Below are 21,854 nucleotides of genomic sequence, written 5' to 3'. Positions count from 1 at the left end.
TGCATAAGAAAATGTCTTCTGGAATAGATATAAGACAATGCTGTGAGAAGAAAAAGAAAGAATAGTAAATTTTTATGATGTAAGCGAAGGAGTGCGCTGTCCCTTTGGTTGCTAAAAGGGAAAGAATGAGCTTCTAGTGTTACACTTTGTCATGTGCTGCTGGGGATAACCAACACCAGATGAGATGTCCAGTTATATGCAAAGTGAGTTGCTGTGTCTTTGATTATAGTTTTGAGTTGTCTGGTGTTTTTATGAGGGGAAAGAAATACCATTGATACGGTGGAAGGGAAGCCTATTTTAAGAACACTCCTCGCACTACAAAAATTTACCCCAAAAGCCACTGCCTTGAATTCTATAGTAAATGGACTTTCTATTTGTGTACTGCTAGGTAAGTATTAGATAATAAACAGTAAAAGGTTTCTGAACTATCTGCTACTCCTCTTGTCCCAGTAAAGCAAACGTTAAACTGCTCCTTGCCAAGTGTGAGTTTTCCTACAGGTATCCATAAGGATATGTCAGCTTCTCCTTCCTCTCACCCTGCATTACCAGTGAGTTTATATTTAACACCTTCCCTGTAAAAGCAGCACTTTAGTGAGCTTCAGAAAAACTCCATGAAGTTGAGATGGATTTTAAATTGCATGTACTGTCTTACTTCGTTTACCTACTCTTACTGAAGCTTTCAAGCCTTCTCCAGTTTTAGCTATATTAATTAAAATAGCTGTGTTTCTTCACACTGAGTGTTACCGCCTATCTTATTATTTTCCTTTCTAGTTGATAATCTGCTGGAAAATGTCTTTACTGTTTACAGCCATGGTGCATCCTACAACTGAGCATTTACCATGGTGAAAGTAACAGTGCAATCAGTCAGCATCTCTTAGTCAGTTTCAAGTTCATAAAAGCCCAGTGATTCTAATTCATCATATTTATAATGTCTGTTCATGTTTTTTTTTATAGACTTTTGTCACTTTTTGAATTTGTTTTTCATTTGGGCCTGTTTTTTTTGGAGTACAAATATCCTAGCCTCAGGCTTCAGAACACAACTGTGAAGTATTGCTTATGCTTTCCAGAGGTGACGTGTTGATTCTTAAAAAGACTTGTACGTAATATCCCAGTAACTTTATGAAGCTAGCACTGGATTATTTGTTACTGTGATTTTCAGGCTAGATAGTGCTGTGTCATATATTGTGGTGGGGGTGGGGGTGAGGGAAATGATAACAAGGCCAGGATGAAAACAGCCCTTTTGTGGAACAAGAGGGTTCCTGAATGATTTTTCTAGGGTTTCTTAAGGAATTTAATTCAGCTTGCTGTAGAAGCAACTACTTTTCAAAATGATAGAAGCAGTAGCTAAACCTGCTTACAAAAATGTAGTGCTGGTCACGATTTTCCTCATGGCGTGAGGGAGCAGCATAACACAACTTGCTCCGGACTTTACAATGAAGACAGGTAACTTTGTATTTGAAGAAATCAAAATTGATGGACTTACCTTGACATGTATATATTTCTTGTAGGAATGAACCCCACTTGACTGAGCTACAAAGAAAGAAACAAAGATTAGTGTAAGAAAATTAAGCTTTTGTTTCTTGCTCTTCCATGGTACTATAAGTCTCAGTCACATCTTCCTCAGATCTCCAGCTGATACCCTGATCAAAATTTTTAAATTGCTTAATGGGCCTTTAACCTCTTTATTTGCCCCATGCCCTATGTAACCTGGTATTGAAGGCCCCATAGGTTTTTAGAAGTCACTTAAAGAAAGTACAACATCCGGGGGTTAACCTCTTCCCCATTCATTAAATTTATCTGTCCCGGGGATGATCCGAAAGACAAGTAGATCCTCACATTCTCATGGTATGGTCAAACACTGACCTTGCAACTGTAAGCAATGTTCTGCATATTACTGTTGTGTTGGGGCTTTTTATTTAAACCAAAAAAAAAAAAAAAGGCAAGCGAAGTGGATGGTTGGGGAAGAAGGTTATGTGGTGTCTACAGACCTTTTCGGCCTGAAAAAACTTTTTTTTTTTTTTGTCTCTGCACAATTGAAGCACAGGCAATACATTCCCTTTTAAAAAAATTATCAATCTGAAGTGCTGATTTGATTTTTCTGCTACCTCATTTATGAAATAGTGATGATGATGGCAGCAACTCCATAAAGAAAACCAGGGGCTGTGTGTGTTCTTGATTCATTTGGGAGGCATAACTCCAGCCACAGAAGTTAGCTGTGCTATTTCTTCAGCTAGCTTCCCTCCTGCATCTCAAAGATGTAGCTCAGTAAGTCAAATCTAATTCATTTTATCACATGCTGAGCAGTGGAAGTGTTTTTACTCCAGATGTTTCAGATCCTTGTGGATTGTAGCTGATTTTCCGAGTAGTGTGGAGCTTTTTTAAACTATCACGAAGATTAGAATACAACTTCCTTTAAAAAGCTTTCTTTCCAAATAGTAATTACGCAAGAAAGTAAAGTCTTGTTTTTATCCACAGCCCCCTTATCTCCTACGTGCTTGTCTTCACATGCCTATCCATTCCCGTATGATATTTATGAAGCTAAAAGGCTGCTAAAAGACTTTAAAAATATCCCTTATGCCTTAACTAACATACGGTACAGAGAAACAATGTTAGGTTTCTTATTTAACCTGTTTTCTGCATTGGTAGGCCTACTCAATTCAGTTACATCACCAGAACTCCCTGTGAGAGCACTCTTATGCTAGAGTGACTTTGTCACGTAAGAGTTTATGGAAGTATAAATTGATCAGTTGCTGTGCAGTTACTCTGGGTGTACAAGTCTTAGTGTGTTGTGTGGTTTGGGGGTTTGGTTTGGGGTTGGTTTGGGATTTTTTTTTTGTTTGTTGGGTTTGTTTGTTTGTTTGTTTGTTTTTTAGATTTCAGGGAAGGGATAGGTCATCCTCAGTGTTGGTACCTGAGTAGAATAGGTTTTAAGTGGCACGTAGTTTGACTAAAAGACAGTTCCTTCAGCTTCTGTTTTTCAGGTTCTCTGTCCTTGCTGAGTTGTTTTGCTTGCTGCCCAACCATTTATTCTCTGCCTACATTCTGGAATTCTTTTTGGGTCATTTTTTTGGTCATTTTTTGGGGTGGAGGAGAGAGGCAGGCAGCATTTCTTACTTGTGCCAGTTTCTGGCAGGTATCAGTAAATATATCCAACCAGCAGTGTGTTCATAGTGTAGAAAGTTTATGCTGAATGTAGAACACTGTAGCATAGCAAGCTTATACTATGCATTTACCCTAAAGAGTACTTGCAGTACACATGAATTAGTACAGCTTTAGCAGACACTTTCACTTTAACCACTAGCCTTCATTGGTGCAGCTTTGTTAGTTACAAGCTTCATCCTGTCATACTGGGAACAATGGAGAGGGGAGATAGCAAGATCAGAGTTGACATTTTTACTGTAAACACGTAGCCACAATTGCAGAACTTCAGTCACTTCTGGTATTCCCAGGGTGCAGGGTGGTTTGAGGGGACATTTTTAAAAACATGACCTTTAAAGCTGGAAAAAAAACCCCTTTGTTAAGAAGCAGTTGTCCTTTATAGTCAGGTCATGTGTTTGGAAAGTATGAGCTGCATACAAGTTCCAATCTTCTACACGTTTGCTTGGTTGTGACTTGAGTTGATCCCCTTTCTTTAGGGTGTAATGTCACATGTTACTTTGTAAGGAGAGCACGACACCAGTCTGGCAAGCTTAGTTTGTCATGTACTGCCAGATCTTATTATGCAGAGTTCCCAAGGAAGTATCTGGGTCCTTGGGGTTTTGTTGTTGTTGTTGGAAGAGGTGGATTTTTTCTTTTTTGTTTTGCTATTTTTACAGATTTGCACCTCTGTCGTGTACCTTACTTTTCTTGAAAGCCCAGTATAAAGACAAAATCTCTTGATACTCCTGGACAAAGTTAGGCTTTGGCAAAGTAAGTCTGGAATGAATGATACTGAGATGCCAGTTCAACACAAGGGTTTTGGTCAATTATGTTACTGCTTCGAAGACTGCCTGTGATTAGAGAAGCTAACATGAAATGAAGATCTCCTTATTTCCTTTCAACTGTTTCAGCATAAAAAGTTTTTCAGATCAAAACAGTCTCTATACAGCAATGGCATCTGTGCTTATGTCTCTACATACAAATAAATACAAGTGAAGACCCATATCAGTTCTTGGTGTATTTGTCTCGACTGCAGTGACATCCGTGGTCTTTGATCATGATGCATGGTGATACTCCTGTGTCCTGTCCCTCAAGCTGACACTTAATTCTTCCTTTAAGAAAATATGTTTACAAGCTACAACGTGTAGCTGATAAAATGGTAGCAATAGCATTTCTCGAATGCTGATGCAGAAAGAAACTAATGGCTTTACTGTGTAGAGAATCCTTGTATGAGGGCTAAGATGGGAATAAACTTAATTTTCCGTTTTGTTTTTTTGTTGGATGCTTTTTTACCCTTTCGTTAGGGAGAAACTGGCAGCTTTGAGGACAAGTCAAATTTATTTCCTTGGATTTGTTTTACAGCTGCTTTTTCAAAGAGTTAGCAAGAAAATAGGACCAGAACATAATGCCAAGCCATTTAATTTGGTTACCAGAGTATCTAGAATGGTTGGTGGCTTTTACTGTATTAAAGGATCTTAATCCTAAGTGCCAGTCACTTCTGAGGAGTTTCATGCAGCCTTTCAGGTGTATATCTCCTTGAAATCCTACTTATATTAACACTTTAAATATAACACTTGATGAAAAGGGGATGTGAAATGTTTATATTAGTCTTTATGTCTTGAATACTTGAGAAAGCTCTTGATGTACATCCTTAAATTGTCTTGTTTGCAGAGTTCAAGATCTGGCCCTTGATCTCACAACATAGTCCAGAAGTTTATGGATGAAGGTATTTTCTTGACAGTGAAGTCAAGAAGGGCTATTTTCCTGAAAACAGTTTACTGAGTCTCATGCTGTTTAACACCTTCATCAGTGATCAGGATAGTAGGACAGAAGATGCTCTCAGCAAGTTTGCAGATGACATCAAATTGATGGGAATGGTTGATACACTAGAGGGCAAGGCTGGGCTGTTGTTCAGATGGACCTCAGCAATCTGTAAGAATTGGCCAACAGGAACAACGTGCAAAGACAAATGTCAGGTCCTGCATCTGGAAGTAACGACCCTGTGCATCCACACGAGCTGACCACTGAGTGGCTGTGTAGTTAACTCTGCGGAAAAGAACCAGGGGGTCCTTGTGGACAGCAAGCTGAACATAAGTCAGTAATGCATCATAGGAGCAATGAAGGCTAGCCTCATCGTGGTGGTATTAGCAAGAACATAGCCAGCAGGCTGAGGGAAGTGATAATAATACCCTTATACTCAAGACTGGCAAGACCACATTTGAAATCCTGTGCCCAGTTTAGGGCAGTACAAGAAAGGTGGCAGCAAGCTGGAGGGAGTCCAGTGGAGGGGCACTGAGGTAGTTAGGGGGACAGAAAACATCTTGTTCAAGAAGAGGCTGAGGAACTGGATTTATTTAGTATGGTGAAGGCTGAGGGATCTACCTGCCATCTTCTACCTGCCACCTGAAGGGGATTATAGAGAAAATGAACTCAGATGCTTTTCAGAGGTGCACAGTGAAAGGGCAAGAGTCAGTTGTCAAGAGTTGCAGCTAAGGAAATTCCAGCTGTATATGAAGAAAATTGTTGATAATGAGAGCGGTTTATGGAATCTCCCATCCTTGTAGATACTTAAAACTTGGCAAGGTCCAAAGCCATGTATAGTCCAGCTTTGAAGTTAGCCCTGCTGAGAGCAGGAGGTTGAAGTAGGTGATGTTCAGAGGTTCCTTCAGACCTAAGTTTTTGTGTGAGTCTGTGATAGTCCCTGGGAACAATATCCCCCCCACAAATAAGTGATCTGGAGGAGGAAAGCTCTTACTATCTTGTGTTTCACTGATGTAGCGTTTGTGGGGAGAGATCAGCAAAATAGTTTTCTAGTGTGAACGGCACCCCTTTCTCAGGGAGGTGTTTTTCAGGGAATATATGATAAGCAAGTTGAAAAAACAAGTGGATGATGTATTTGGCATCAATTGATGGTCATCTGGCAGGGTTAGTTGGTGATAGATCTGCCTCCATAATTAAGGCAATAAACCATTTTTTTAATGAATGAGAAGCAGTAAAAATTCAGAGCAATTGGGAGCAGTACATAGAGTATGAGTAAGATTGCATTGGCAAAATGCCTTAAGTTTGAGCCTTGTGTTGCAAGAGGCAGTTGAGAAGTAATATGTTTTGACCCCTTTTCAGAAGCAAGGTTAAAGATGTAATACTCTGGGAACAAATGGAGTACAATACATTTCCTTTCCCCCACCTTCCCAGTATGTCAGTCTTGGCAGTGCTGTTTTTTCTGTCATGTTACTTAACATAAACAACAAATCCAGCTCTCTAATAGCAATCCAGATTGTATCAGTAGATTACCGCTGCTGCTTACAGTCCTTGAAAGCTATGGCCTAATCGCTTATCCTGTCTACTTTGTCTTTTTTTAATTGATCTGAATGAGTAGTCAATGTCAGAAAACCTGGAAAAATAGTAGTATTTCTTCTTCTCCTCTTTTGGCACTGTTTTTAGTGGTAATATGTATAAAGAAAACAGAAATTAAGTTCATTACAGACAATTGTATCTAATGTGAAGTTTTGCCTTTTCTCCCTCAGCACAGCCTATGTCCATATCCCTTTCTGTAATGACCTGTCCAATGGCTTCTATTGTTGATCTTCTCATTAATCTCCATGATCATCCCCTACTCAGTAATGTCTCCTTTTCTTCCCAAAAAATCAGCATATTTCTGGTTACAGAAAAAGAGTAAAACTTGTCAAACTAAAGATGTTTCCACACCATGTGCGTTGTCTCTTCCTGGTGCTATTCCCCTACCTCTTGCCTTCAAAACTGAAAATCAGTGTGTCTGACTTACGGTTATCCTTTTTCCTGGGAACAAACACAGTTAAACATAAAATCCTTCCATAAAGTTTTTGTTCGTTGTGTAAAAGCCTGAACAACCACTTCATTGTATTTGGGACTGTCTTTATCTCTTCTCAGATTGGCATCTTGAGAATTTTAGTGCTGACAGTTAATCAGCTTATTTGTATTCTGGTTTATTTTTATTATTTTGGGTTTGTTTGCTTTGGGTTTTTGTTTTGTTTTGTTTTTTAAGATCAGGTTACTGATAGAAATCTCTTGTCCATGCAGGGTAGAAGAATGGGTAGATGTTGGAGGCTAATTGACATTTTAATTACTAACTTACACCTCTTTTAGGAATCAACTAAACTGTAAAAAGGTATCCTTAAATCAGAGGAAAGTTGTGGTCAGATGACCTGGTCTGGAGACACAGAGCATTATTGCTTCTGATTACCCTCTTTTTTTTTTTTTTTTTTTTAAGCTCCTCCTCGCTGCTGTCTATATTTCCCCCTTTGCACCCAACCCCCAGTCCACCAGTACAGAGGCATATGTAGTTGCTTTCAGTCTCCTATCAAAATCACCTGGGTTTAAGTTGACAGCAACAGGTTAGATGATGATGATATGTATGGCTTTGCAAGCAGGTTTCAGGGGGCAGTAGCTTGGGTGGGAGGAGGAATGGGAGAAGATGTTACGAGTCACAGGGGTCCATAACACCTTATGCTTGGCTCAGCTGAAGTCAGAAGCTTATCTGACTGTAGGCTATATGTCTGCCTGGGGAAACTAGTAGAGGCTAGGTCCAGTTCCCAGTCTATATGTAATTCATGTCTTTCCTGTATGGATGAGCCATTAGGCATGAAAAATGCTTTTTTTGTTGTTTTGAACAGATTATATGTGTGCTTAATCTAGAAAGCAGGTTTTCTAGGTCAACGAATTATTCTAAGAACAAGCATTAGGTTTAATTATGATCTACTTAGTCCTCTGCTGTGCAGAGACTGGAGTGTCTGTAGCCACCTCTTATCTCTTGTGCTATCTGTGCTGGTGTTCTTTCATGTTATAGCAGGTCTCTTCAAATTGGAGGCAGAAAGATTTAGTAGTTATTATCTACACTAGACTACAGCTCTTAAGTCTGTTTGGCTCTATGCCGAGTCTTATGCTAAGATCTAGACCTATGCAGGGATTTGAGCTCCTAACTTCCGTCAAACTTCAGTACCAGCTATGAGCACAAATGTTCCTACTGAAATTCAATTTGTGTTCTCTTAGATACAGAAGAACTGTCAAAGTTGCAGTGTTATAAATGTGCTCAGCTCTTACTTATGGTCAGTCTTTGATATATGCTTATTTTGAAGGAAGCTATGCAATATTGCCTGTACACAAGCGTATATGTTACATCTGTGAGCCCTAAAGGCTTGGTCTTGATCTTACAAATATTCCTCCTGTGATGGGGCAGGGGGAAGTGATTCAAATATTTTGATTGCTGATCTTCCACTGGTCAACTAGAGACATGACAGCTCTATTAGGGGGAAAACCTATAAAGAAAAGGTCTAATATTTTAAATAGATTATAAAAACTGTTTTATTTTTTTCTCTGCTAGATCCTGAAGCCTGCTTTAATTTGGAGGCTTTTAGCCTTGAGGTCAAGTCATCTTTGCTCTTGCCCAGAACTGTACAGCGCTGCTTCCTCACTAATCCTTTCTTGTGTATTACAGAAGGAAGTTTTACTGTTCACCTCAAAGGAATGTGTAGTTGGCATGTCTATAGGGTATCTGTGTTCTATTCCTTGAGTTGTTGTGAGATGCCATTGCTGGAGTCCATAGCTCCAAATTAGTGTAAGGACTTCTTGCCTCTTTTGGACATAACAGCTATTAGAGTCAGTAATAAAAACTTTAAAAAGATAAAAAATATTTTCCTCACTACTTTGTTTCTTAAAGCAGAGGGAGATTTATTCCCTTCCCCTCTCCCTTTTTTTCTATACCAAAATAGATAGGCGGATGAACTAAAATACTGGGATTTCTCTTCCTTCATCCACTCAAGCTCTGCTTTTTAAAAGCTCCCGCAGAATACTAGTTTGGCTGTCTTGATCCAGCTTTGCTTATCATGTGCTGTTGTCTTACAGATAGGATAGCATTATAAGCTTCCTATTTGTTAATTGATTTCCTTTTTAACTGTTGTCTTATGTTGCAGATGAAACCACTGCTGCCAAATGTAACACTGCTTGAGCAGTAAATGAAACTAGTGTATATGTCTAATACTGTGAGGATTTGTAATCTGTCCAGTAAAACTGTAAGTTGTGAGAGTTTCAGTATGCAGCTTACCACTAGCTGCATGAAATTCTAGTTTACACTAAGAGAATTTCCTTCCCCAGAAAAATCCGTAGAATGAGCAGTATAGGGACAAAGGAAAAAGTCTTTGGACTATTAAAATGTACAGTCTCAGGCTTGAAAGTAAAAATGTGTATCTATTTTCTGTGAAGCCCTTCTCAAGACTTTGTACAACCATGACTTTGGTAATCCAGTGCGAGGACCTGAGCACCATCCAGACAAATAAAATGAAATCTGCCAGTTGCCGCTGCAGTTTGTTTAACAACTGTGTGCCTGTGAGGAAAGTAATAGATTTATGAGTTCATGTTTTCCAACAAACTCCTGTTTTGGGGATTGGGGGGAAGATTGATTTGCACTCTTGCCAGAAAAGTCTTTGCCCCACCAATATGATATTGGCAAATGCCTAGTGCAGCTTTCTTGTGTACTATTTATAGTTCTCTGTGCTGTATAATAGTGATTCAATATTCACTCATGCAATTCTTACTTGTTACAAAAGTACAGAATTAAACAAGCAAGGATCTTTTTCTTTTTAAGGCACTGTTCACTTCTGAATTTTGTTCTTTTAAAGAGGAAGAAAAGCTACAAAGACCACGCAAGCTGCATGAAGAGCTTGTCTAAAGACCAAATGTAAATACGCAAACTAGTCTTTTAAGCTGGTATATTCCAAGTAATTATGGTCTCCTGAATTGATGTGGTTATAGAGTAATGAAGATGATTATTCAAGAAAGGACTTAGACATAGCTGTAGGATACTTTATATAAATAAAAGTATTTAAGCACTTCATGTACCACTGAGATATTTTAAGGCAATAAAGAAAATCACACCTCCAGTAGAAAATGTTTACTTTTGTACCAACTAGACTGCCTGTGATAGACCAGATGAAGCCCTGCACAAAGCAGTTGTGAAGAGAATCCAGTGGAAAACTTTTTAGCCCTGTCATGATGATAGTGAGGGAATAAATGCCCTTACCATGAAAGTTCCTGTAGTATGAAAAAGGCTTTGAATTCTTCTCAGGATAGGAAGAAGAAATGGTGCCATGGAGCATAGTTCAAAGGTCTAATTTCATTGCAATGAGGAATACAGTTATTTCTTCATTTCAGTATTGAAGATTATGTGAAAAAAGATAATTACTATTTTAAAGTTTGAAACTTTTTTGTCACAGTTTAAAAAGGAAATATATTTTGCTAAACAACATGACTGATTAGAACCCGGGAAGCTAAAGTAAGACTGTGTCTGTAATAGGTACTTCAAGTGACTTCAAGTATGGACTGCTGCCGGGTACTTCAAGTGACTTCAAGTATGGACTGCTGCCGGGTACTTCAAGTGACTTCAAGTACGGACTGCTGCCGGGTACTTCAAGTGACTTCAAGTACGGACTGCTGCCAGAATCTTGGCCAAAAGAAGCTTGGGAAAATGGCAAGTATATTTGTTGGAGAGGAGGTTGTTTTTTGCCTCTGAATGGGGTTCTTTATCTTCTGTGTTACTGCTGGTAATATTTGATTAATTTGTTTGGAGATTTATAAGATTAAGTGTTTACCTGATTTTCTTCCATATCATTTGCCTTTCTGGATAATGTAAATACAAGTACTTCCTTGGAGGGAGAAAAAGAAATTCAAATGTCTGGAAAAGTAAAACCAGAGCATGATTTATATCAGCTTTTGTATTGTGCCTGAATATGAAGACACCTGAGGTCTTTAATGATCTGATAGCTTCCCCCCCCCCCTTAGTAAGCTAACTACAGATAAATGGGCTTTGAAATTGAACACTTGGATGATGAAGATATGAAGTTAAATATGAAGTAGATTTCAGAGCATACTTGTCACTATTAAAAATAAAAACTTCATTGCTATAAAGGTTTTGAATTCAATGCAGCCATAACTAAAGTCCTCTTCAGTCAAACCTGTGTTATATAACCTACCCTTTTGCAGCTTATGTGCCTTTCTTCATAGTTCAAGCAAGCAATTATCTGTAATTATTTTTCTGTCTGAAAACATACCAAAAAACCCACCACATCTGAAATAATGCGTGCTAGATCCTTAAAATACATAAAGTTTTCAGTAAAAAGAGGATCTTAAGGACTGGGTAATAGTAATGCCTACCTCATCTCTGTAACTTGGAGCTATTACTGGGATGTGGTTTATGGTTTACTTTAAATATTTTGGTTTTTACAGTGGAAGAAATTGGCTCATCAGAAGGTGAAACTCACTAGCAGGCAAGGGATTAGAACTCAGGTTTTAGGAGGTCTGCCTGTTCTTAAACCATTAAATTCCCATATATCTTTACAGCCCTGATGTCTGCCTCTCTGTCATACCCCTGTCAATGTGTGTAAGACTGCAATTTAAAACCTTTTTTTGAACTTACTTTTCTTCATGTAAGCCATTACATGACATTATGTTGACAGGCAGCTTGCATGAGTGCTCCAGTATACCAAGGCAAACTTTTGAATATTGGCAAAATTTAACTTCCATGTTATGATGGATTTTGGAGCTGGGAGGAGGCATCTTAGATACAGGCATGCAGGCCCATGCACGTAACACAATTACTCTTGCTTTCTTCCTGCCAGCATGAACGTTAGAAACTCTTAACGTGTATAATCGTGTAGCCTTAGCCAGTGCTTTTTGGATGCTTCTAGATGGTTACGATCATGTTCATAAATTCTCTCACCCGTATTAAGTTGAGTCAGTACTCTATTCTCAAAATAATCCTTGTATTCCTGTGTGACCTTCTTCATAGCTGTCACAGCATCCTGTGCTTTTCTATTTCACACAGTAATAGGCAGCTGTAGTAAACCTGTTTTGCACGTATCCTTCGAGCAAGCTGTATTATCCGTGGTCCAAGGATATGTAAATAGCTCTCTTCCATCATAAGGAAGAAGTGGGATATTGCTATTTCCAGAAGTTTTTTTGTTCGCTTTATTTTTTCTACTGTTAGACCAAAATAGACTTTGGGTAGAGAATAGCTAAGATCTGAACCAGAAACTTCCCTTTTTAGCTATTTTGGAATTATGCTACCTCTTACTGTCCTACTCCTTTTGTCAATATTTGTTCTTGCTTAGTTATACTTTCTTTTTTTATTTATTTGTAGAGTCAGATCTTGGCAGGCAGTTCCCGCACATAATTCTAAAGAGACTATTGGGAGAGGAGATTGTAACTGTCTAAATGCCGCAGAGCTAGAGGGTTTCTAATCCAGAATAAAGTGTTTTCTGGTATAGGTGACCTCTAGAAAATAAATACTGCTAACTTGTAGCTAACTTACTGTGATTCATGAAATAAGACTTCTTTTCAAAGAATTGATCTGTACTTCTGCAGTAGAAATTCCTTGGTTGCAAGTAGGTATTTTTTCTAGCAAGATCATACATGCAGAACCTACCAGTATTTGTGGTTTCTGCAGGCAGGCACTGTCCTGATTTGGCTGATGAAAAGTCATGTGGGTGCTTTATTGTTTTGGCACCTGTTTATTTTTGTGCACCAGGCAGAACGTAATTGAAATAGGTTTTTTGTGTTTTATCATCTTTTCTCCTGATGGCTTATTTTCTTGTAGGCGATTCCTCTGCTTTAATCATGAACAAGTTGAAGTGTCCACACTGTAATTATGTAGCCAAATACAGAAGAACACTAAAGAGACACTTGCTCATTCACACAGGCGTGAGATCTTTCAGTTGTGACATCTGTGGGAAGCTGTTTACTCGAAGAGAGCATGTAAAGAGACATTCCTTGGTAGGTAACGTCAAGAGTGAGTGTGTGTGTATGTACGCACATGTACGAGTGGGTTTTATGTTTTTTTCAGATGTTTTGGTAGTTGAGAGAAACACTGTTCTCTGATTTGCCATGATGTAAATTCTTTTATCTCAATCTAAAACGGATGGAGATAAACATCTCCTTGTGATAACTATACCTTTTATATTCTTAATGGAAAATGCAGTATCAATTGTCGCTGGAATTCTGATAGTTTCAAGATGATTTTGAAAGTGACATGATAAAGAGATGCAATATATGTAAGTATTCTGTAGATAATGAAAGGGAATTTTTGGCTTGGTGTTACTGCAACAGAATAGCACATCTTCTTGTTCTATAATGCTGCATCACCATTTTCTGTGAGGACACCCTGTTAATCAGCAATTGCATAATATCTTGGGATAGTTCCGAAATACATACTTTACAACTAGACAAAGCTATAGCATAGTATCTGGTTTAAGATGTAGGAAAGAATGAAGAATATCTGAGATGTAGAAAGTAAATGTCCTTCTGACTTGCATTCTACCAATACCATAATCAGTAGTTGAGCTTACCCTGTCCTGTGCATGTTGCATAACTCAGGATTTGACTTCAGTACTGTTTATCTGAGGATCCAGAGAAAGTATTATCTGTCTTGGGTATTTTGCAGGTTCTTTTTGTCTGGTCCGTAAGGAAATTAAGACTTCATTATAATATTTACTGTGTAAAATCCAAGGTCTGTTTTAGGGGAGTAGTAAAAGCAAGATCATATTGGTGGTGGTAAGGTAATAACATTTCTCCAAGGTGTGATTTTAAAAAAACTCATTTTGCAACATGTTTTGCAGATACTCAGAATAGGTTAGGACATGGAATGGGGTAAATCGCACTTCTCCATTTTGGTAGTTTTCCTCAGTCCTTTCAGAATCAGTGGACCACCTTGCTCCCTCATGAAGCTGTCCATAACTCTCCATAGCCTCCTTGCAGTTGGCTTTTTGTTCCTCAGGGAGTAGAAAAAGTGGTTGTGAGCTTCCAAGTTTTAATGTGGATGCAGAAAAGAGCTTTTGGTGTAAGTCTTCCTAACTTTCCTTTCTAGCTTGCACTATCATGACATGGACTTTCTGTTAGCCAGTAATATTATTACAAATAAATAATAACCTGAGTCATATCAGGATATAATTCTAGAAAATATTTGTAAGACCACTGTAGTAATTTTAAGTATTCCTTAAACTGCTCTACAGGTAGGAAAGGCATATGTTAATAGCTCCTCCATAAATTTTAGAACCAGCATCTTTCTTATATTGCATTGGACTTCTCTCATCTTAGATACACATCTTTCCACCCTGCTACTGCTGCCTTTCTTCCTCCTCCCATACCAGCTGGTGAAGGCTTAGCTGCCTGAAGGGACAGGAGAACCTGCGATGTTACCGAGTCTAAAGGACATTTTGCTCTGTAGTGTATGCAGATGACTGCGGTACAGGACAGCTCTGTGGCTGGGCAGAGGAGGCGAGGTCATTGTCACTTTATGGGTGATGACACCATCTAACACATCCCAGCAGCTGCTCTACTTCTTCCTTTGTGGCTCACCAGAGAAGATAACAACAGCGGGCGGTAGTCGGTCTACCAGCAAGAGCAGAGTGGGGCTTCAGGTTTCTGTCCTGTAGTATCTGATCAGGTCTTGTAGCTGAAGATTTTTTTTCACTCCAGGAAAGGAGTTGAAGTCAGACAGGGTGAAAACAGCTACAGAGTGAGCTCAGCCCAGCCCTGTGCTTTAACTGAAGTGTGCTCTCCCTGATGGAGTCAAAATACCTTCTTCTTTTTTTTTTTTTCCTTCCCTCTCTCCCCTCTCCATTCAACAAACACCTCAAACATTTTGATTACTGTGAAAGATTATCACAGCAAGTCTAGAAGCTGAGGAAAAAACATGTAGTATCAGCTGTACAGATTATGTAGTGGGACTAAAGTTAACTATTTGTATCTTGACCTTGTTTTTTTCCCTCATCTGGGTGGTAATTTCAGTTTTATCTAAAATGGCAACTTTTTCAATGTGACCTCAAATGAGATGTTTAAGCACATAGTTGTAACCTGTTGTGGGGACACCAGATAGAAGAAAGAAGTCTTGAACTTATTTTTTTCCACGATAACTATTCTATATGGTTGCTGAATTCAGTTACAAGTAACATACTCCCGAATTCAAAATTAAAATTTATGTTTAGTCAAGTTAGTCAACAGCAGCCTTCTAATTTTACACACAAGCTCACTCTACATACAGGACAAAAAATTCACCAAAGGGACCTGGAAAGATGATGTTGGCTTTGGTTGTGTTGGGAGGGAGGTGTCGTGGAAGAACACACTCTTTGAATTCACACAGAATTTAATAACTCCTGCTTGTTCTTAATGTTTCTAGCACCTAAAACTGTAAAGACAATTTTCTAAATGAGATATGATCCTGTGTGCAACGTAAGTCCTGACGCTGTTCTGATTGGCTTTCAGAGCCTTGTTCTGTACAGTGAGTAGTCGTAAAATGAACAGTCACCTGCTTACGGAACAGGCAGCTATTCAGCTACCTGCTGAACAGCAAGCAGGTGGTTTGGTTGTGGGCAATAGCTCCTGTAGTCAAAATGGATCTCTAGTAGTACTTCTCTTTCTCTGAACAGTGTTGGGGTATCTTTTGGAAGAGGTCAAAAAATGAATTTTTGTATTAGTAATTATTAATAGTTTTCTAGTACTATATGCAAATGCAACCTGATTCGCATATTTTTCAGTTGTTAACATTTCTCTTCCATAGGTGCATAAAAAGGATAAAAAGTATAAATGTATGGTGTGTAAGAAGATTTTCATGCTAGCAGCCAGCGTTGGAATAAGACATGGATCACGACGTTACGGAGTTTGTGTAGACTGTGCAGATAAATCTCAGCCTGGAGGGCAAGAGGGAGCAGACCAGGTGCAGGATACAGATTTCCCTAGGGATGAAGAATACGAGGAAAATGAAGTGGGAGAAGGTGATGAGGAGCTTGGTGATGATGTAGAAGAACATAATGACCAGTCTCGATGGGATGAATCTGGGGAAGTTTGTATGCCTTTAGATGACTGACAGAGCATATGACTTCAGGGTGCCGCAAATGGACACTATATGGATTGACTATTTGAAGTTCTGGACTGAAGGCTTGCGAAATATGGTACAGGCTGGATGGTAGTTATGTTGCTGTGAAAAATGTAGGGTCAAAGCCTTATAGCAAAAAAGGATTATTAATTTTTTTATGATATTTGCACAGGACTGTACAGCATACAACCATTTGGTTGAATTATACAGAGTCCTCACATCTACAGTCACTTATCAAAAGAAAAATGTATTTTTTATTATTTATAGGATATAGCTACTTGGGTCCTATTCAGACATAGTAGTAACTGTACTTATGTTACACATTCATGTATCTGTTAACATGAATGAAGAAAATTGCAACTTGGTATGGAAATACAAAGACAGCTTTTCCCAAATCCAGTCGTACTTTGTCAGTGAACCAGTGAAGCTAATTTGGGCTAGTGGCTTTGTTTCCACAAGCATGTCTTTGCCATACAAACCTTACCTCTCCCGTACTCTGATAGGTGAAAGCCAATCATTTAAATATGCATCACAGATAATGCCAACACCGTATTGAAATTTGGTTTTAAAACTTTTGGCTCTATGCTGGCAGGTGGTATAGGCGATAAGCACTGGAGAAGTTGATAATGGCATTAATTTAGCGTCTGTTTCTTCACAGTTTTGAATTTTCAAGAACATTGTTATTGATTCATCAGTTCCAAAATGATCTTGCAGAAGAAATGACCAATAATGAAAATAATAGACTGATCAGAGCATGGGTAGCTCTTCTGCCAATTAGTCAAAAGAGATAGTCATGCTAAAAGGTATCTGATGTAATAATGTTTCCTCCCTCCTCTAAGGCCCCCCTCTTCTCAAACTTTTTGACTTCCCTGGTGTATACCTCAGTCCCACAGAATAAAAATACAAGGAATGGAGAAAGTGTCATATTAAACAACTCTTTGGTTGGTAATTTCTTACTTGTCCGGTTTTTGGCTAGTTTATGTGATGTGAATTGGACACTAGGCTATTGTGCCCATCGTTCGTCATTAAAATGAACACAAACTATTTTTTATTCTTTTGTACTTAATGGGTTGTTGCTAGTGTTTAATATAAACCAATTGCATTTAAATTGTTGACTTAATTTGCTGGATTTTTTTTTAAAGAAAAACAAAAAGTCCAAAGCAAAATAATGCTCTTTGAGTTGTCTACTTTTCAGGATGATATGCTCCCTACACTCTTTATTTCAAATTTTCTAGGAGGCATTGAAACTTGAATTTTTGTAGCCATGTGGGGTTTTTTTCCTAAGCTTGTAATATTGTACCAGTGATTTCAGGCCTCTTTCATAGGGAGGGGAGGGCATTACACCTTCATCTTAAACTCCTCTGTGTTGTCTAGCCTAAGGCAAATTAATTCAGGCAATCATTGGAACAATACATCTGATGTACTATTATGTCACGACGAGTAAATATGCAGAGCATTTATCTTGACACATAGCTAGGCCAGTGTGACAGTACTGTATAAAAACCAATTGAGGGTCACCATATTTTTCAGCTTTGTTTAATTTTAAAATGAGTATATTTTTTCCTATTTTATATCAGGTAATTAAATTATGCTAGTTGTGTGGATTAACTTTGAACTATGCTTTGACGGACAGAATCTTAATGGTGCTCCATCTGATCAAAGTTGGTATGTATTTAAAGAGACAAGCTTTACTGTTGTCCTTTACATCAGTAGAACAGTAACATAATGTTAAGACATTGTTTTTGCTGATTGAAGCTGAGATAAGTTTGAACTACAGTTACATGGGAATTAAAATGCTTTTTTTTATCATCCAGTTGTTTCATTGGTAGTTTCCACATCATTGTAAACCTGACAGATGATTAGTTTTTTGGGGGAGGGTGGGGTGCCTTTTTTTTTTTTTTTTTTTTTTACACTGAAGAATACATCTTATTCTCATTGTTCTAGACTGAAATGAGTAATGTGTAATTCTGGTGGGGTCCAAAGTAGAAATTAGTTGGGCAAAGATGATATGAATGAAAAAGTATTTTAAACGTTAAAGTAATGTTCTGCTTTGTGAATATGTAAGTATAGCATAAAGATTTTTCCATCCCATTTATCCCCTTTAAAACCATAGTTTACAATTGGTAGATCTGTCTATATATATAAATATATATATATATATATCTGAAATTCACCTAAATCTGCTTTATTAGAATACTGCTCACTTAATGCTTAGAAACTGGACCTGGCTCTACATTCTTAATGTATTTTTCCCTTTTTTTTGTTTTGTTTTTTGTTTTTGTTTTTTCCTCAAGGTATGAACTTATTCTCTTGGAACTGAATCTTCTTTTACTACTTAAATCATTTATGTATATCTGGTAAATTATGACCAAATTTGTTGTTAGACTGCATACAGTAAATTGAAATATACACTTGGTACACTACAGAATTGTTGTGCTTTTGTTCTGGTTATATTTGGAAAAGCAGGCTTTAATAGAAATTAGTGTTATTTATAAATATTCAGTTATTATTCACTGGCCTTAATATTCTGTTGCATTGTGACAATCATTATTTCCTTGGTAATACTTAACTGCTTGCTTTTAGAAGTGGCATGTAATTGCCCTTGGTAGGATTGGAGGGAGAGGGATGACTACTGAAATGTGATACTAGCTCTTCAGCAAATGATGTGAAATAGTTTAATGGAGATTCACCGTTCTTGTGTTGGAGAACCAAAAGAACTTGTTTGGATGCTATCTACAGTCTGGATTTTCTGAGCTGTTTATTCAGAAGCTATTTTAAATATATTACTTTGATTGGGGAGCTCTAAATTAATAACAGTAAATTTCCTAAGAATTACCTTAAAAGGGACAGCTCAAGTTTCGTCACTATCATAAAAAGTAGGAAGAGATTTCTGTTTGCGCTAGAAATTGTCTTCCCCTTAAGAAATGCTGGAGCTATGCTGTAGTAACATGGCAGTGAATCTAAGTTTGGTTTGGGTTTTTTTTTTTTCCTTTTTAAAAGAAGAAAGACGAATGCCCTTAAACGGTCTTCCTTATCAAATTAATAGATACCTAGTCTTTCATTTTGTCTTCTAATTAAATACTTCCCAAACAAAACGTCTGAGACTTGCTTATTTGGGCAATGCCACACTAGTAGTTTTATGAAGAAAATCATGTATATTTTAAAAACAGACAAGCACAGAGTTCTGATGTTGGGATTCCCCCCCCTTTCTGTGGGTTTTTGTCTGCTTTCTGGCCTCTTCAAGCAGTGGCGGTTATCTTTTAGAAATAAACACACAGAGCACTTTCTGGCAGGGAACTGTGATGCAGGGCAAAACGAAATCAGTCAGTAAATTCACTTTGATTAGAAGTCCCTGTCAAAGTAGGTGTGATGTAAGGAAGATAGACAAGGTAAAATGTGTTTGTCTTACGCCAATGTTACTACAGTGCAATAGCAAGCATTTTTCAGCTGTAATGCCCAATGCATCTTGCAGGAAAAATGGCAATTTTTTTCAGTTCTGTAGAAAATTTTCATAATTCAGTTTGCAAACAGATCTTCTAGTAAAATCATTTTCTGAAGTGAAGCCAGTTTTGAAAGCCAGAAATGATACTTGGTTGTCAACACAATGATGCACCCTAAGAAGTAAGAGTTGAAATTACTGGTCCCCATAGCATACCCTGTTACTTTTTGAGATGCGTATAATTCTGCAAATATACGGTTTTCAGGTATTGCTACATGCACCCCTTCCTTTCTGAAAAATAATAAGCATTATCAGGTGAAGAAAAGTTTGGGGCCAGGACACTGGCATGTGGTAGGCTTCTAGTTGTGGGTCACAGCAGTAATGCTGTTAGCAGAAGATGCTTTCTTTGCCTAGCTTTAAATTGTTAAGGCTTTTAATAGGATTTTCTTTAATGAGGCCAATCTCTGTGGTTTGCTTGCTTTAAGTTTTGTTTCACTTGACTTTTCCTGTTCTTGCCACTCAGTAACACAAGTCTCCCACCTGTTCTAAAATATTTCTGTAGTCTGCTGACTCCACACGTATGCAGAATGCACTTTGCAAGAACTGTACCTTATTGGCTGTTCCTTTGTACTTTGTTGTAGTTAAATGCCTTTGGAAACTAATAAGAGAACTGAAAGCAAGATAATTGACACCATCAGCAGCCCGAAAAACTTGTGCCAAAAGAAAGTGAAAAAGGAGAAAAATGTTGAATGCAATATGATAAGAAAAAGGCTTTTGGATTTGAGTTGTTACAATTCCTTTAGTTTGCTATTTGAATGTTTTGGACAATTCACTGTATTTCTCTCTAGCACAATTTGGTGACAACCTTCTGATGAAGAAGCTATGCAAGAAGCCCAGTTTTGAGTTTACTCGGTGTCTCCAGATGTGGTTCAGGCTCCACAGAGGTAGTACCACTGAGTAGTTTTCTGTAGATATTTTACCATATACCCTTCTGTTAGCATCCCTCTTCACTATGTAATGTTATCCATTTTTTATTTGATAAATGTTTTATTTGAAAAATGCTCCTTAGAACTGAGGTTTGCCTTTTATATGTTTTAATAGCACATCACTGTGTTACACTAAACAATGTGGTAAAGGTTAAATATTGACACAATGGATAAAAAGAAATAAGTTGGGATTTATATGGTATCCTTTAACAAACCTGTAACAAGTCTTTTTTTAATAAAGAAAATACAGGTTTGAAAGCCGGGGCAGGGGAATTGCTGAGCTGAACCCTTTGAGATGTTGAAGATCACACATATAATTCAGTATGGGTTTTTAAAGTACTTTTATGTGAAAAAAGGTAAATATATACTAGAAGGATCCTGTGACTTAAACTGGAAAATAAAATTGGCTTAACAAGTACTTTGTATTTAACATTATTGCAATTTGAAGTGAATGTTTAAAATAAGCTACACCTAGTGTTTTGCTTACCTGAATTGATTTGGATTAGCCGCTTCCGAATACAGACATAAGTAATTTCTCACGTATTGGTATGTAAACATAATTTCAAGACTTCTAATACTGTGTGCACCAGTCTTTAAGTTACCATACTGCAAATAAATTCAGAAAATAACTATTTCATCCTATCTATTTTTATCTGTGCCCTGCCTCCTCACCCTCCACAAGGAGATGCAGAGAGATTTCTGTGGATGGATAAGTGTTAACATACAATCATTTGCTGCAAATGACTTAATTTCTGCTTCTGACATAGAATAGAATTTATAGAAAATAGAATTTATATTAAGGTTGTATTTTAAACTTAGCTCATAATAAGGCAGATCACTTTAAGATAACTAGTTTCCAAAAACCAGCATCCCAGATAAGATGTGTATATCTAAAACTGGATTTTAGACAAACTTCAGTGCAACATTGAGCAGATTACTTAAGGCATACTTTAGACACAGTCTAGCGCCTACCAGAAGGATTGGATCTCCTCAGAAATGCAGCTGTACTGTGTCTGCCCCAAACCTTTGCCTTGGTGTTTTGTTCCCTCTCTCCAGCCCCACCAACCTGAGATGTTTGGAAAAAGTGTTTTCACCTGGGTTTCTCAAAAGCTACGTGGCTGAATAATGCTGGATGTGTGTTTGAACTGATCCGTTGGCTTCTGTTATTTTCCTAAATGAGTGTTATTTTTGGTAGGTTAAGCACAAGTGGGTTCCTTCAGTTAAAAAATGATCAGCCTTCTGTCAGTTCTTTCAAGGACTTGAAAACTTCAAAATTTTCTCTTTGCCCTGTAGAGAAAATTTTAGGTTCCGTATCCTGGATAGGCAAGTCTGCTTGTACGTCTTGACTTAGATACTAGGGGTTTCTGAAGGCTAAGGCCTCTGTCTGATTAGCTTT

At 37.8% G+C, this 21,854-nt stretch overlaps 1 protein-coding gene across 2 annotated transcripts in view; it reads left to right on the top strand.

Moving 5' to 3' along the window:
• The window catches only part of ZBTB10 (zinc finger and BTB domain containing 10), a 33,154-nt gene extending 12,067 nt beyond the window's left edge, over positions 1-21,087 (top strand). The window contains exons 3-6 of one of the 2 annotated variants that reach the window (XR_015703260.1): positions 10,463-10,636; positions 12,761-12,936; positions 15,719-17,698; positions 20,114-21,087. Coding sequence is in view for 1 of the 2 variants with exons in the window: in XM_087750990.1 (XP_087607116.1) it covers positions 10,463-10,636; positions 12,761-12,936; positions 15,719-16,024 (656 nt within the window). In the remaining variant the exon portion in view is untranslated. Of the gene's footprint in view, positions 1-10,462; positions 10,637-12,760; positions 12,937-15,718 lie in introns of both variants that reach the window. The other variant, XM_087750990.1, reaches the window with a different exon arrangement.
• Positions 21,088-21,854: the final 767 nt, after the last annotated feature.

Source organism: Nipponia nippon, unplaced genomic scaffold, assembly GCF_047370975.1.
Source record: "Nipponia nippon isolate SJK-2023a ecotype South Korea unplaced genomic scaffold, ASM4737097v1 scaffold_1, whole genome shotgun sequence".
NCBI lineage: Eukaryota > Metazoa > Chordata > Aves > Pelecaniformes > Threskiornithidae > Nipponia > Nipponia nippon.
The sequence above is the reverse complement of the archived record's forward strand: the minus strand, read 5'-3'. Positions and strand labels throughout refer to the sequence as shown.